Source organism: Canis lupus, chromosome 3 (assembly GCF_048164855.1).
Source record: "Canis lupus baileyi chromosome 3, mCanLup2.hap1, whole genome shotgun sequence".
NCBI classification, from domain to species: domain Eukaryota; kingdom Metazoa; phylum Chordata; class Mammalia; order Carnivora; family Canidae; genus Canis; species Canis lupus.
In genome coordinates, this window is record NC_132840.1 from 13,483,822 (window position 1) to 13,500,232 (window position 16,411).

General features: G+C 59.1%; 1 protein-coding gene across 5 annotated transcripts in view; it reads right to left on the bottom strand.

The window, feature by feature from the left end:
• Positions 1-15,972, bottom strand: part of BCAR1 (BCAR1 scaffold protein, Cas family member) — a 36,432-nt gene extending 20,460 nt beyond the window's left edge. The window contains exon 1 of one of the 5 annotated variants that reach the window (XM_072818480.1): positions 15,871-15,972. In XM_072818480.1, coding sequence (XP_072674581.1) covers positions 15,871-15,957 — 87 coding nt within the window. In that variant the 5' untranslated portion in view covers positions 15,958-15,972. Of the gene's footprint in view, positions 1-1,191; positions 1,414-1,806; positions 2,095-15,073; positions 15,275-15,870 lie in introns of those variants that run through there. The other 4 variants (XM_072818472.1, XM_072818498.1, XM_072818488.1 and 1 more) reach the window with 4 other exon arrangements.
• Positions 15,973-16,411: the final 439 nt, after the last annotated feature.

The window sequence follows — 16,411 nt, forward strand, 5'->3', positions numbered from 1 at the left end:
GATGGTGGCCAGTAGAGCATGGCAGCACCCTAAGGACCAGAGCACCCCCAATCCAAGGGAGGGGGCGGTAGAGCACATGTGAGGCAGAGCATGGGGCCATACCGGGAGACCAAGTTCTTTTTTTTTTTTTTTAATTTTTATTTATTTATGATAGTCACAGAGAGAGAGAGGCAGAGACACAGGCAGAGGGAGAAACAGGCTCCATGCACCGGGAGCCCGACGTGGGATTCGATCCCGGGTCTCCAGGATCGCGCCCTGGGCCAAAGGCAGGCGCCAAACCGCTGCGCCACCCAGGGATCCCCGGGAGACCAAGTTCTAAATCCAATCTGTGCCTCAGTCAGTCTCCCCATCTGTATAACAAGGAGAGCAGCTGTCTTGGGCTTTTCCCACTAGGGATGCCCTAGTGGCGCTGACCTTGCTTCAATCCCCTGTTTAGGCCCAAGGAAACGGTCCTAGCAGCCCACAGCACTCGCACTCTGGCTCAGCACAAACTGTAATGGCCAGAGGCTCCAGCTCCCCTCCTAGAACCAAGGGTAACTGTCCCAGCAGAACCTGGGGCTGCCCGGCCTCCACCAGTTCCCACAGAGTTCCTTCCTTGCCCAGAGCAAGCGGGTAGTGGGTGCTGCTGCCAGGACGGCATGCCAGCAGCAACTCCCAGCACCCAGCACACACCTGTTCTTCTAAGCCCATCATCCCTGCCACCCCAGAACCCCACATCGTCAGCTCTCCACCTGGGAAAGGAAATGGACACAGGAGGATGGGTCTCCGGGCCCAGAAGGATGAGGAACATGTCCCAGCCTGGCTGAAATCTGCAGAGAAGTCACAGCAAACCAGAATAGTGCCTCCCAGCCTAGACCCTCATGGTAGGGGTAAGGAAAAAAGAAACTCCATGTCCTCAAGACTGACCAATGAGCCGCTACCCCCAGTCTGGGATCCAAGACCCCAAAATCTCCCCGGGCACTAACTTCCACGGACCACAAGCATCCCAGCCCTCAGCAAACCTCAACTTCTCCAACTCCTTCAGTACTGCTCTGGGCTGTGCCTCAGGCAGCAGCGAGGGGCTGGGAGCTTTGGGGGACACCCAAATGGCAGCCTCGCTTCCCCTCCAGCTCCATGCACCGGGCCCTCCGACGCTGGGCCCCGGGGTCACCATGCCACACTGCACACCCGCCGCCAGGATCCCGCTCCTACCTCAGTATTTGCAACCACGGTAGGTGAAGGTGAAGTGCCTGCCCCCAGGCCTGGAATCCGGCAGGGACAGGCCGGAGGGTGAATCATTAACAGACCCAGGACTGGCTGTCGGCCAGCACCAACACCTCCTCGGTCACCACACACTTGCTCGCTCAACCGCGGGCCTGGGGGCGGGGAGGGGGCAGCTCCCCACTCCAGAACACACCGACGGACAGGGATGGACCGCCACCCATTTCCTGGAAATCCACGCCTCCTGGAAGTTCGTGGTCCAAGGAAATCTCGGACCTGTCCCCGTGGCCGAGGAAACTGAGGCGGGAGGCGGGTGTCGCAGGCCCAAGGTCACCCGGCAGGCGGTGGCCGGCAGGGGGAGAGCGGGACGCCCGCCAGCAACTTTCCCGGATCCAGGAACTCTCCTGCCGGCCAGCGGCCCCGAGTCCCGCCCTCCCCACCGCCCCGTGGGCGCACGGCCCCGGGATCCTCGCAGCCCTGCCTCCGGGCGCCCCGCCACGCGGGAGAGGGCTCCAGGGCCTCGGAGCCCCGCCTGGCCGGCCCCGCCGAGGCCGCAGCGGCCAGCGGTTCCCAGGACCCGCAGGTCCGGCAGGAAATGCCACTCACTGGACTCCTCGCTGGGGACCGCCCCGGGCGCAGGCAGGGCGGGCGCCGGGGGGCCGGTCGGCGGCGCGCGGACTCCGCTGCGGCCCCGGCCGCGTCGGCCGCACTCACCAGGTAGTTCATCGTGTCCGGCGGCCGGGCCCCGCCTCCCGCAGGGGCGCACACCGAGCTGCGGGCGCCCGGGAAGGCCGCGGGCGGCTGCGGCGGCGGCTGCGGGGCGGCCCCGGGCTGGTCGGACGGTCCGGTCACCACGCTTGCCGCCGCCGCCGCCGCCCGGAGAAGCGCGGCCCCCTCGCCCCGCCCCTGGGCTCGCCCCGCCCCGCCCCGCCCCTCCGCCCCGCCGCCCGCCCCGCCGCCCGCCCCGCCGCCCCAGCCGGCTCCCAGCCCTGCTCCCAGCCCGGCTCCCAGCATGCCCGGCCCCGCGCGCCCATTGGCCACCGCGGCTCCCCATGCAAATGAGCCGCCGGTCGGCTCCGGGGACGCGGGCGCGCGCCACCCAACGGGACCGCTCCCAACGCCCCGCACCCGCACCCGCACCCGCACCCGCTCCTTCGAGGCTAGCACGGGGATGTCACCTTTTCTCCAAATGCACATTCTCCGCCCGCCATCCAGGGCAGGAACGTGTCCCTCCTCAAGGACTAAGCCAAGGCCCCCTCCTCTGGGAAGACTGTGGGGATAACCTCCCCCATTTAGCCCCCCAAAAGCTAGCCTCAAGTCAGCCGACTTCTGCCTTCACCACCCACCAGACCCTGGCGTTACGCAAGTCTCCGTCGGGCCACCCGACTCCGATCTGAATCTAGAAGTACCAGGGAAGGGGCATACCCCAGCTGGCAGAAAACTAATAATGTCCACCTCACCCTCTCTGTCAGGCCTACCCTGTAAGAGCCCCAGGAAAGGAAGACTCAAGGCAGGGAGACGGAGAACTCCCAACGGGTCCCCTAATTCAAGAGGCACAGAGCCACAGGGCTTATCCCGTTCCACCAGATGTGCCTGAGGCTCCGGTATACCCCGTAGTCAAGGGCTCACCATCTCCCACCTGCTCCACCCAATTGAACCCAGCCACCCCGAAGGGTTCCCCCCCCCCAGTTCTGGCCTAGGAGCTCTGCTCCCACCCTAATCCCTCAGTCAGTGCTGTCCAGGCCTAACCCCCTTGCCAACAACATGGTGGGAGGGGGAGATGTTGCCGGGAGTGAGGGGGAAGGAAGAACCACCACAGGGAAACTGAGCAGAGAGCACCTTGGTTCTCCAGAGTCCTCCCGCTCGAGGCTGCAGGTCAGCGACTACCCCACACAGCACAATCGGGGATGCCAGAGTCCCAGAGCGTGTCCAGGGTTGCACAACAGTCAGCAGGGATGTCTAGGATAGAACCTGCTCCAGAACCAGGCAGTTCAGTGCCTTATCTCCAGAGTCTCCAGTTGTCATGCTGGACCACTTGCTGAGCTTACAGACACCACAATGGTAGGGATGCAGTGGGGGCAGACCTGGCTTTGCCCTGCAGGGAACCCTCAGGCATGGCCTATATACAAGCCCATGATGGACTCACAGCTGCCCTTACACCTGAAACACATACCTGAAACCCAAAGCTCAGGTGACTCAGGTGGCCAGGTGTGCCACCTCAGTCCTCTCCCATTTGTAAAAGGAAGGGATTGGGCTAGGGGCCCCAGACAGCTTGTTAAAAAATCACATTCCTTGGGGCACCTGGCTGGCTCAGTCAGTAGAGCAGGCAACTCTTCATCTCAAGGCTGTGAGTCTGAGCCCCATAATGGGTGCAGAGATTCTTAAAAATAAAATCTTAAAAACAATAAGATTCCTTGTTCTCCCCTCCAGAAAAACTGGGTATGGGGGGACCTACACATCTCCATTTCCTCAAAACTTCACAGGGAACGTGGGCAGAACTCATGGCCTGCGGGGAGTAAGGAGCAGTGGGACTCATGACCCAGAAGGAATGGGGCAACCAGCTGCCACCCTATGCCCTCCCCAAGACTGGCCCCTTGTCACTCTTAAACTGCCTACTCCCCCATGAGAGGAGCCAGCTGTCAGGGAAATACTAGGAAATACTACCTCGGGCATCCCCTCCTGCTGTTCCCAGGGTCTCTGCCCCAAAGTCAGGCATGGAGCTGTGGGCCCAACCCCTCCAAAACCCTGACCTGTCCTCAGCCCAGCTAGCACCCAAGGTTCCCAGGAAGCAGATGGGAACTGGCTGGGCCATGCCTGAGAATTTGTCTGTGCTGGATGCTAGAGGGAGTCCTTGGGTTTTCCGGGGTCTCCACTCCTGTGGGGAGAGGAGGAGAGACCCGGCCTCACAGCCAGGAAGAAGCCTGCTTGCAGGTCTCTGCAGGGGTGGGCAGGGACGCAAAGGCCTGGCCCTCAGCGTGCTGGCCCTACTCCACCCTGGCTGGCCTTGGGCGAGAGGAGGCGGCTGGCTGGGACCAAGGGAACCGGAGACCCTCCCGACTCTGGCTCTGGATTAAAGCAGTGCTGGGGGCGGGGCTGCTGCTGGAGGCGGGCAGGCGGGGGAGGGGAACCCAGCTCTGGCAGAGGCATTTCAAAAATTTGCTCCTTTTCCACTTAAACTCCTTCCCACTCCCCAAGCCTGTGCCTCCCAGAATGGCATTTCCGCTTTGTAATCAAGGCCCTGGGATCTTTGCCCCAATGTGATGGAAGGGGAGTAACTGGAAGAGGAGAGGAATGCCCTCTCCCAGGCCTGCAGGTAGATGAGTGGGGGAGGGGCAGGGCAGACTCCAGCTGGGGTGTGTGGGAAAGCAGACCCTCGGTGCCAAGAAGCTCTGACAGTGACCCAGCCCCCTGGACAGCCAAGATGCTGGCCCTGGACCAAAGGCTCTATGACCATGGGCTCATTGTATGCCTACAGCGATCCTGCAAAACAGACTTCACAATTAGCCCCATTTTCCTGATGAAGAGGTTGAGACCCAGTTTACTACCCCTTCCCCATCCCATAGGCTCCCTACCACAAAAGGATCAGAGCTGGTGGCCAGAGAAGGGACGAAGGGCTTGCTACACAGCTCTGGGACAGGACTGGAAGGGAATGAAGGAGCAGGGGGGCACTAGGGCTCAGAAAGCCAAAGAAGATGTTGTGCTCAGAGACCCCAAAGGACAAGCAGCTGAAACGCAAGCACTCCCTAAACACAACTGAGTTCAGAACTGGGGCCCAGTATCACCTCTCCAACACAGAGAGCAGGGGAATGTAGGGGTGATGACGTTGAACCTGGGGAAGGTGGAGAGGGTGCTGCTGGCTGGAGACAATCTGGCACCTCCTGCCAGGCTGAGAACTCACAGCTCACACGCTGGAGAGGGGAATATCACCAACCCCTCCCCTTGGGGCCCTGAGTAGGAAACATGGTGGGACCAGCACATGGGGACAGTGGTTCTCATATGTCCATTAAAGTGTGCACTGGGGTGGGGGCTGCTATTGGTCCCAGATCCTAAATAAGCAGTAGAGCTCCGGACCCAGCTCCCACTCTCTAGGTTTTCTGGGTCTTACTCTTTAGGCCAGACCCATCGCACAAAGAACTATTCTTGCATTCGACCCAGCAATGTCTGTTGCAGCATTTGTAACAGCAAACAAAGGTGGGGGGATATAACCCAAAGGTCCAACTGTAGGGGACTCGTTAGGCAACCTGAGCCTCTCAACAGATATTGTGCAGCTATTAAGGTGGCCACTTTCAAAGACTGAAATTGTTCAAGAAAATGCTTACGACAACGCGAAGTGAAAGGTGCAGGCTAAAATGGCTTGCACAGTGTGACTGCAGGCAGCCCCTTTCCCAGCAGCCTGAGAGGGTGGCTGGATGGGTCAGCTGATGGCCAGCTCTGGGAGCGGCAGCAGGAAAGGATTTCCTGAGGCCGGAGGTAAGTCCTGCCAGCCCTAGGGACAGGAAGAAATGATGCATCTGGAGGGCCATGGGTTGTTGCCGCCTTCCCCCTCGGCTGGCTGCTCACATTGGCAAGCTCAAAACCAGCCTGAGAGCTGAAGACAGCCTGTGAATGGCCCAGAAAAGAAATGAGTCCAGCTGCATCCAGAACCACTGCAGCACACAGGCCGGACACCCCGCACACCTGCTGTCAGAGGCCCAGAGAGGGGATGTGCTGTGCCCAGGTCACACCACCAGGAAGTTGTAGCACCAGGAGCTACAATTGCAGCCCACCCACCCAGCTACCCAGGTGTGTCCCCACAGAAAAGCACCCAGATAACCCCAAATGGTACTTAGGGTGATGTTGGAGCTGTCAGACATAAAGAACTTTCCCATTTTCCCCTCCTCTCTGAGGGTGGAGTGACCAGTGGGGCAGTTCATCTGTCCTTGATGAATCTGACTGTGGAAAGGTGGGTGGGCCCATCAGCCTGGAGCTTGCCATCCTCTTGCACCTCCCACCCCGGGTGCAGGGGTGGGGGAGTGGAACTGCCAGGTGCAGGCACACAGCAAGTGAGGGCAGAGGACTGACTAGCCTCCCAGATCCAGGCCTGGATCCCAGCAATTGCAATGGCCCCCCCTCTAGTGGCTCCCTCCCCTACCTGCTCTGGCTCTCTCAAGGACTGAGAACTGGAAGGAAAGGAATACTCTTCTCATTCTCTTCGTTGCTTTTCTTTTTTTTAAAGATTTATTTATTTGTTTGTTTGTTTGTTTATTTATTTATGAATGATAGAGAGAGAGAGAGGCAGAGACACAGGAGGAGGGAGAAGCAGGCTCCAGGCCGGAGCTCAACGTGGGACTTGATCCCGGGACTCCAGGATCGAGCCCTGGGCCAAAGGCAGGTGCCAAACCACTGAGCCACCCAGGGATCCCCTCTTCGTTGCTTTTCTAATTTGAAAATTAAAGAGCACTAGAGGCACCTGCGGGGAGGTGCCTGCTTCAGAGAGGGGCTCCGCTCATAGCAGGCCTCAGGCTGCAGAAGGTGACCAGTCAACGTGGCTGGGCCCTGGAGTGCTTCCCAGAGGCTCTCTGCCACACCCCAGGGCACTGCCTCCTGGTGGCCCAAGTCCCTTCTCTTCTGCACCTCTCTTTCCCCATCTCCCTCTGAGACCAGCTCTCCCCATGGGGAATCCCCCTAGGTGCTGGTAGGTGGGTAGAGGCTTGGTCCAACAACCAGGCCCCTCCTGTGTGTAAGACGGACGATGAGGGCCTAGATGCACTCCACCCCCTCTGCTGGTCAGCTGGAGCACCACCACTTGCATCCTCACTGCCCCCCTCCCAACACTGCCTGGGGGAGGAACGCAGAAGATGCCGCAGGGGAGGAGAGGAGCAGGGTCCTGGCTGGAGGTGGGGGATGAAAAAAGGTAAAGGGAAGTCCTGTCCCTAGAGAAAAAGCTTATCTGCTGGTGGCTGTCTGGCCCTGGCTGACAGCCTGGCCGGGAGGGACAAGGGTGCGGTCAAGAAGCCATCTGCTCTCGCCTCTCCCCATAGCAACCAGCCCCAGCATATCAGGGCAGTTGGAGGGGGATGACTTCAAATGCCATCTGTCACCCCCCACCCCCGCCCCAAGCCTACTTCCGCAGGAGCACAGGTGCCCACACCCACAGAGACCCAGGAGAGAAAGAACAATGCTGCCCGGCTACTTGGCTGGGGTGGGTGGGCAGAGGGAGGCATGAGGGGCAGTGCAGTCACAGGAGGGGACCAGGGGTTCTGGGGGCAGCAGGGTGAGAGTGGATACACAGAAAGGAAGGAGTGATACAGAGAAAGCTGAGCTCCAGCAGCCAGCCTCCAGGAAAGCGCAACTGCTTCTCCCTCCTTGGAGAGTACTGTTGGGACATCCCACCTGCCCTGCTCCAGCCCACAGAGAAAGGCTCCATGGGCCCCAGGACACCCACACCCCAGTCCTCACCCAGCTGGAACTTATAGGGACAGAAGCAGAGACCATTACTGACTCCAGCTGGCGTGGGACCCTCAGCTATCACCGTACCTTTCAGAGCCTCAGTTGGCGCACTTGTTAAGTATAAGGACACTAGTAATCCTGCTCATCACCAGGCCAGGAGATTGCACAGTGGACAAACACACCTTGGTGTCAGTGGAACACCCCTGTACCTGCTGCTCACAAACCAGCCCCACCAGGCCTGGCACCAGGGGGCACTCCCTTGGGCACTCCACTAAAGCCCTCTCGCCTCTCCCAGTCCCTGCTCAGGTGCCCTGAGCTTCCCTGAGCCCCCGAACCATGAGGAACAAAACCTCCTCTGAGACGCGTGAGCAAAATCTCTCTGGGAAGCCCTGTTGCCCCTATATCTATCAGCCAACCTGGGGGGAATGGCTGTGTGGGAAGTGCCTAGTTATGGGGTCTCTCGCTAAACACAGCACAGTGTGACGGTCATTCCTTCAGCACCTACTCACTGCCAGGATACAGCTGCCATGAAAACAGGTCTGTGTTTTGGGGGGGTGTATGTGAGGTGGCATAAACACGTGACCATCTGTGGGGATGAGGGCTCTGAAGGAGACTGCAGCAGACAGCAGGGTGATGGCAGGGGCTATTTTATACAAGGTGCTGAAGGGGGGGGTCCCCTCAGAGGAGGTGGCATTTAAGCAGATGTGTGAATCTTCTCCAAGGCTCATTTTGTAGAAAAAAATAACAGTAAAGATTCGTAAAATTAGCACAGGCTCGCCAACTCTCTCAGTGTGAAGCACAGAGCAGGAGGTATGCAGTGTCCTGGATGCAGGGAGTGGTTCTCAAACAATCACTCCCCCATTCCTTGAGTGGTGGGGTATCCACCAGGCTGGGGCTCCCCAGAGCTGAAGCAGAGTGGCCTGGAATGCCTGCCTAGAGGGATGTCTTAGGACAAAGAGGAGTGAGCCCAGGAATCTATCCAGGCCTGAGAGTGTGAAAGGACGTGGGCAGCTCTCAGGTAAGGCTCCATCTTCTCCTACCTCCTACTCTCCTAGAAGCCTCTCTCTGCCAGGACCTCAGAATGGACAGGGGCCCAGGATAAACACAAGTGACTCAAAAACCTAAGATACTTTACCTCTTGAGGAGCCTAGAAAGAGGGAAAACAAACCCCAGATACCTGAGGAGGGCTGAACAGAAAGGTTCCTGAACACCACTTCCTGAACAAGATGTAACTTTGGGAGACCCAGGATCTGGTAATACAGACAACTCTCTGGGCATGCCTCAAGACAACCCTCTTGGATATTGGGTTTTACAAAATACTGAAATAGGGTATTACACCAGCAACAATGCCAATGCTCCAGAACCTAAAAATACACAGTATACAAAAACCAGAGACTGGGACACCTGGATGGCTCAGTGGTTGACCATCTGCCTTTGGCTCAGGGCGTGATCCCAGATTCCTGGGATCTAGTCCCACATTGGGCTCCCTGCATGGAGCCTGCTTCTCCTCCTTCTGCCTGTGTCTCTGCCTCTCTCTGTCTCTCATGAATAAATAAATAAAATCTTAAAAAAAAAAAAACAGACAGATATCCATCAGCAAGAGAATGGATAAGTATATAATTTCATTTTCATAAATGGAACACTACTCAACATAGCAGTGAACAAAGAATTCTTGATAACACGCTACATGGATGGAAATCTCAAAACTGTTATACTGAATGAAAGAAGCCTGACCTCAGAGAGTACATTGCTATATACTTCCACTTATAGAAAGTTCAAGAACAGGAGCACCTGGGTGGCTCCAGGTGAGTGACCAACTCTTGGTTTTCGGCTGAGGTCATGGTTTCAGGGTCATGAGACAGAGCCCTTTTGGGCTCTGTGCTCAGTGGAGAGTCTGCTCGGGATTCTCTCTCTCTCCCTCTCCCTGCTCTTCCCATCTTAAAAAAAAGAAAAAAGAAAACTCAAAAACAGGCTAAACTAAGCCACGATGAAAGAAACCAGAATGTTGGCCACCTTACAGAGGGTTGGGGACTGTTGACTGTAAGAGGGACGCTCTCAAACTTTCTGAGAAGATGGAGATGTTAATTATCTTGATTTGATTGATGGTTACATGGGGTCTGCATTAGTCAAAACGCATCTAACATCTGTCCATTTCAATACATGTAAAATATTCTTAGCAAAAAGAGTCTCAACTGGTAAAAATAAAACAAAGCACAGAGGAAAAAATACACGGGATTAGGAATACCAAAAATAGTTATTGCAATCCTAAACCCACCATGTTACCCTTTTTGCCCTGGCTGTCAGGGAGCTTAAAGTCATGTATGTCTACTTCCCCATACGTTACATAGTTCTGGATCTTTTCACGATCCCAGACTATTTGTGTCTTTCACTATAATCTGCTTCAAATCCTTCTTGGAACTTGGAGGGGTTTAAATAATAAATTTAGATTAAAGAAAAGCCCCCTCAGCCTCTAATCCCCTTTAAAGAAGGGATTAATTTTAGAGCTGCAACTTGTGACCATCAATCCTGCCCCAGCAGGCATCCAACACCACCTCTACCACAGTCCCCAAGCTGTTCCCAGCCACTTTTTCTTGGAGAGAGAAAATGGCCCAGCCAACAGTGACTAAGAGTAAACCAAAGAAACAATGGGGTTTGACCCGGATGCAATCAAAGCAGGTGACTGTGACAAAGGCCGAGTCAAAGGCCAGGAAGCAAAGGTGACCCAGTGACGTGGAGGGCATGGGGGGGAGGCAGAGCCACAGGCACCCCTGACCTAGGAAATGCAGCCCCAAGCCTGGCAGTGGGGGCTCAGTGGGGGCTGCCCTCGGGGTCCACTTGCCTCACCCACAGGTTCAAGCCCCCCTTAAAGTGCCGCCTTCTGGCAGAGGGGCTAATCCCTTCCCAAGCAGGCTGCTGCAGATCACACCTGAGGACAGACCTACAGAGCCCCAGCGGCTTCCGCTGCCTGCAGCTCTGTGCCCACTCCTGGGGGCACTCAGGGCAGGGCATCCACCTGGCCTGCAGCACCATGGGCCAGCTGGATGTTGGTGGGGTGAAGACCAGTACCTGCCCATCCAAAGCTCAAGAGACAGGGGTCCTGTAGGCAAGGTGGGGCAGGCAAGGGTCCAGGGTCACCCCAGGCTAAGGCCTTGGCTGGAAACACATCAACGATAAAGAAAGGGCCCCTGGGGGAAGACTGGGCAGGCCACAGAGAGCTGGTCACCCCTCCCAAGCCAAGTGCACAAGAGCCATGAGTGGATCTTGGCCACTGCACCAGCCAGGGGTGCAGGATAAAGATCACAACCTCAACAGAAGGAGCTTTCTGCAACCCCTGCCAAGTTCTCACAGAACTCCAAGAGTTAGTGCCGTTAATATCCCGGTAATTCGGAGAGGGAGACAGGCTCAGAGAGCTTCAGGAACTGCTTGAGGTGTAGACAGGCCAGCATGATTCATTCTAGAGCCCTTGCCCTCAACTCAGTGAACGTCCTCCCTTCCCAAACCAGCCTCTCTGGGAACGCCTCCTTGGCCCCCAAGCAGGCTTCCAGGACGGCAGCCGAGATGCCAAGCCCATCTGCAGGGGCTCCTCTGCACTCCCAGTGCCACATCCTCAGCAGACAGCCATGGCAAGCTAGGACAATGAGGCAGGGATAGAGGAGCCAAGCAGGCCGAGTCCTACCCCGAGGAAGCCTGAGAGCAACCAAATAAACCCGACAATAAACACACAACCACAGATGTGAGTCCCAGAGGACTCTGCAGAATGGTGCCCTTCACCTGAGCACGTGAGGGTGAGCAGGAGTAACCTGGTGAGCGAGGCAGTGGCTGGAGGTCACTTCCTGCAAAGGGAGGCCAGGCAGAGCCAAGGCCAGGTGGGAGGAGGGGCAGGCCAGGTGCTTCGAAGACTGACCGGAGGGCTCTGGACTAGGACCTTGCCTCTTCCCCACACCCCCGCCCTGCCGTTCTCTTTGGAGCCCATTCCATCAGGCGCTAGCTGTCTACAGCCTGGCTGCCCAGGCCAGCAGTGAGCCCAGGGCAGGCCTCCTGGCTTCCTGGCCAGCTCTCCCATCACAGTGCTGGCTGGCTGAGAGCCAGCCGCCCCTGGTTCCTGGGATCGCTGGTGGAGGTTCAACGAAGTGCCACACCTGGGTCACTGACCTCCATCAACCACTGCTGGGCCTCAATGGGCCAGACCCACCCTGCCGCACAGCCCTGGGCAAGCTGCCTGGCCTCTCTCAGTCCCAGCTGCCTTATCTCCCCAGGGTGCCGAAGGGGTTACACAAACTCATACTTGAAAAGCCACAAGCAGAGGGTCAGGCTCTCAGCAGCCTTGGCCTCTGTGGACAGCTCGACAGGCCACAGCCCCCACAATTAGAGAGACCATGCAGGATGACGCTCACTTTCCGGCTTTGCATCCTGCCAGATTTGGTTCCCACCCCGACTTCGTCTCTCAGTGGCCACGCAACCCTGGCAAGACACAGATCCTCTGTGGGGCTGCAAAGCCTGTGAAGCCCAGAGCCCAGCTCCTGGCACACACATCAGCACCTTCATTCCTTCAAAGGACCCATCATCAATCGATAAAGGAGAAGAGGGAAAGATAATAATCATTTTAAAAAGGAAAATAAAAAATTAAATTAACATGAATAAATTAGATAAATAGAAAGGAGCAGAAAGGCTAGAATGGTAGCGTACATTTCAGACAGGAAACGAGTGTCAGGAACAGACATCAGGGAACTTCTCTACAAGCTGGAAGCTGGCCTCTTGCCTGACAGCGCCAGGGGGCAACCAGCATTTTGTCACTCCTAAACGTGAATCATGTCAATGCCCAACAGGGGTCTGAGGTGGATGGCACAGCACTTTTCCTTTCAAATGCTTCCTGCCTGACCAGGGGGAAGAGACTGGCCTGGGGTGCCAAGGCCATGGCCAAGAAGAAGGCCAATGTCAGAGAATAGCCAGGAAGTAAATCTCCAGGTGCTGTGTGAACACTTCCCTCAGCTCAGGGAAGAGGAAGGAGCTACAGAGCAGGGACTCAGGATGACCTTGTGTGCCCTCCCGTCCCTACGCCCCACAGCCCATGTGGGTCAGATGTCAGAGTAAGACCAGTTAATCCCCAGACAGGCCCCTGCTCTAACAGGAAGTCACTCGTGGCTCAACCTGGCCCATCCCAACCTCTTCTCTCCTTGCCACCACCTCCCATTCCATTCTGAAGCATCTTGTTATTTCTATGGGCCAAAGTGCCTGCGTCAGCCCAGTCCAGGAAAAGACTGCCCAAATGAACGGGTGTGCTTAAAACCCGAACACATCCGTGAGCACCACATGGGCAGTCACCATTCTGGGTTCCAAAAGCATGGCTTAAGGAGGCAGCTCAGCCTGGAAGCCTCCAAGGAGCCTCACCACTCGCAAGCACATGAAAGCAATTTTCAGAACACTTCGCAGCAGCAACAAAAATGAACTTCTCCTCCCAGCCCAACCAGTTCATACACTGCCAAGATCCCAGGAGGGGGCCAGGTTACTGATAGCCCAGCCACTGGGGCAGATGGTGAGAGCCCTGTCTACCGCTTGCAGAACCCCCAAGGGCCGTGGCTATGGGCAGGAGTGTGGGGAGTGACTTGGAGCTGGCAGTGGTATGGACATCACTGAGCAGGCCAGGGCTCCAGGTCTTTCCGGCAGGTGTCCACAGCATCGCCTGTCTGTCCAAGTCACACCTGGAACCTGCCCCATACCCCTGCCATACCTCTCTTGTTACAGATGGGCCCATTGAGGTACAGAGCCCAAGAAGGCTGCCCGAAGTCCTGTAATGCAAGAGGTCTGGGTGCCATCCTAAGCTCTATGCCCAGACCTCTGCTATGACTGTGACAGCCAAACCAAATCAAGTGCAGACCACCCAAAGTGAAACCCATCCAGCTTATGATATGGCCTGAGTTGCATTCCCTGTTCACGATTGTCCTAAAGACCCAGGCCCTCAACCAGGCTCAGATGGTCCACTTCCCCTCCTGCTAGTGCCCACAGGGTCAAGGTGGGGGGAGTCCCCTGATGCCCTGGACCAGAAAAGATCCAGAGCTTTGCAGGACAGCAGAGAAGAAGGGCTTGACAAGCATTTTCTGTCTTCTTTCTTTCTTTCTTTCTTTCTTTCTAAAGATGAGGCAATTATGCTCTGAACCAGAACAGGTGTGGGGAGGAAGGGGCTGCGGGGGAGAGGGGGGCGGAGTTCACAGCAGCACAGTCTGGAAGCCTTACTTTTTTCATCTGTAACTCTGCATTACCACTTAGGAGGCGTGGGGAGCTGAGGTCTCTAATTCCATAATAACAACGCTTTGCACTTACACAACACCTTCCTCCAGTCATCTCCACACTCGGTGGTGGTTAATTAAAAGCCGCCCCCCCACCCCGCCCTGCCAGGAGGGCCCTACTGTCTGCTTCACCCGGAGAATGGGGCAGGAGTGAGGAGCCAGGCGCTTTGGCCCACTGCCCCTTCCTGTCAAGAGCGAAAAGACCCTAAGTCAGCAGAGAAACAATGGCTGGAAACCACAGCTTCCCAGCCTGCAGATGGCGCCCCTTCCGGGCAGGACGCAGGATGCGGGCCGCTGCCTCAGTCTGTCCATCTGTAAAGAGGGCTAGGGCCTGCACCTGAGGCCTGGTGACAGAGGGGGCGGGGGTGGGGGGAGTGGGGATGGTGGCCAGGATCACTGGTCACCCAGGCGGCTGGCCTCTGGGTGCAGCGGTGATGGCAGGGGGCTGCCCAAGCCTGCCTGCTGGGCCAGGAGAAGCGGGTGACGGGCGACAAGAGAAGCCCATGGCCAGGAGGGGGCAAGTGGCCGGCCCGGCACCCGGCGGAAACTTGCCGGTAGAGCGAAGGCATCAGCCTCTCTAGGGGCGGGCGCAGAGCCGCCCTGGGGCCGCGCTGTCCCGCGGGGGATCGCAGCCGGCCCCAGGCCTGGCCACCCGGTGACCACCCTGGAGCGCCGCAGGGCAGCGACCCCGGGGGGCTTCCCGGGCAGCACCGACCCCCGCCTCACCCCGCTTCCCGGCGCGGAGGGGGGGTTCCCGGTGAGCGGCAGGGACCCCTCCCCGAGGCCCGGCCGTCCCGGTGGGGGCGGGGTGGTGCGGGGCGGCCCGGCTCGGCCCGGCCCGGCTGGCCCAGGGTTTGCTGGGGCCAAGCCGGCGGGGGCTCCTCCCCGCGGGGACAGCCCGGAGCCCGGAGCCCGGAGCCCGGGGCGAGCCGGCTCCCGGGAGCCGATGGAGAGACAGGCAGGGCAGCGAGGCCGGCGGGGGAGACGCCCCCTGCGCACCCAGCCCGCCCGGCAGGCCCAGGTGGGGCGCCCCGCCCGCCCCGAGCCCCGCGAGCCCCCCCGCCCCCCACCCCCCCGGCGCAGCGGGCCCGCCGAGGGCGGCGCGAGGTCTCAGGCCCGGCCCGGGGCAGCAGAGGTCCCGGCCGGCGGCGGGTACTCACCGGCACGGACATCTTGGCCGCCGCCCCCGGGGCCCGGGCGGGCAGCGGCGCCGGCAGGCTGGGGCTCGGCTCCGCCGCGCCGCTCAGAGCCCCCCGCGCGGGGTCCCGGCGCTCTCGGGGATCCCCGCGGGCTCCTGCGCGCTCCCGGCGGCCGGACGGTCCGGCGGCTCCAGCCGCGCCGCGCATGCGCCGCCCCGCGCCGCCCCTCCCCCTCCCGTCTCCTCCCCGGGGGCCGCGTTAAAGGCGAGGACCCCGGACCGCGGCATTTTTCTGTCGGCCCAACGCGGCGAGGGCGCGCGGTCTCCACCCTTTGCCCGGCGTGCGAGGGCCGCCTCGAGTGCACCGCCTCCCGTTCACCCACCGGCGTCTGCGGACCACGGCCCCCACCCCACGCCGCCCAGCCGGGGATGCTGGGCGCCTGCCCTGCGGTCTGGCGGGGCTCCAGTCCCTGTGTCTGAAGGCGACTGCAGGTCAGCCTCGCCGGGCCGGAGAAACCCTGCCCGCTGCTCCCGCTGCAGGCCCAGAGCCCCCCGCCCCCTCCCCCGCTGCAGGCCCAGAGCCCCCCCGCTGCTGCCCAGACCCCCCCTGCCCCGCACGCCCCCTCTGCCCCTCCCGCAGCGCCAGGCGGCTCCCGACCGCCTGCGCACAGCCGAGCGCATTGTCGGGTCCTCCAGCAGACAGAGCTGGACCGGCGTTCAGGGAGGACCCGGCCACCCAGCGCCAAGGGCGACAGGCCTTCGCCGCCCCAGCCTTTCTTCCCCAAGGTTAAACGTCCCCAATTTCCTCATCGGTCCTACCTCTGCCGTGGTGTCCGCAGGTGGTGGGCATATACGCAGGGCGCCCTGATTTCCCACCCCCTGCCAGCTCGGCCTTGCTGTACTCATGTTACATTGAATAAACTGAGGCTCTGAGGTCCCTCAGCTACCAGAAGGCAGAACCAGGAGTGTGACCACTCTGGTCTGCCACTCACCATATACAGCCTGTCCCTGCTCCCTGGAGACCCTTCCTGGGCAAAGCTGCACCCGAAGAAAGGGCTGCTACTCCCCAGGAAGGATGAGTGGGGACCAGGTCAGTCCAGGGAGATGAGCACCACTGCCCCTGCCTCTCCATGGAGGAAAGATAGAACTGGTTCCATGAGGCTGGCTGGCGGCAGATGTGGCTCCGGGCAGGACCCCAGGACAGAGAGTTCCAGCCCTCTAAGAAATCTGTGGGGGCAAGTGCCCCAGGCTTCAGGCTCTTTCCTCTGCAGGTGTGGGGAGCCAAGAATCCTCAGGTCATTGGACAGAGGGAGGGAGCGGTACAGGTGAGATAAACTTCCTCAGAGACTCGGACCCATCC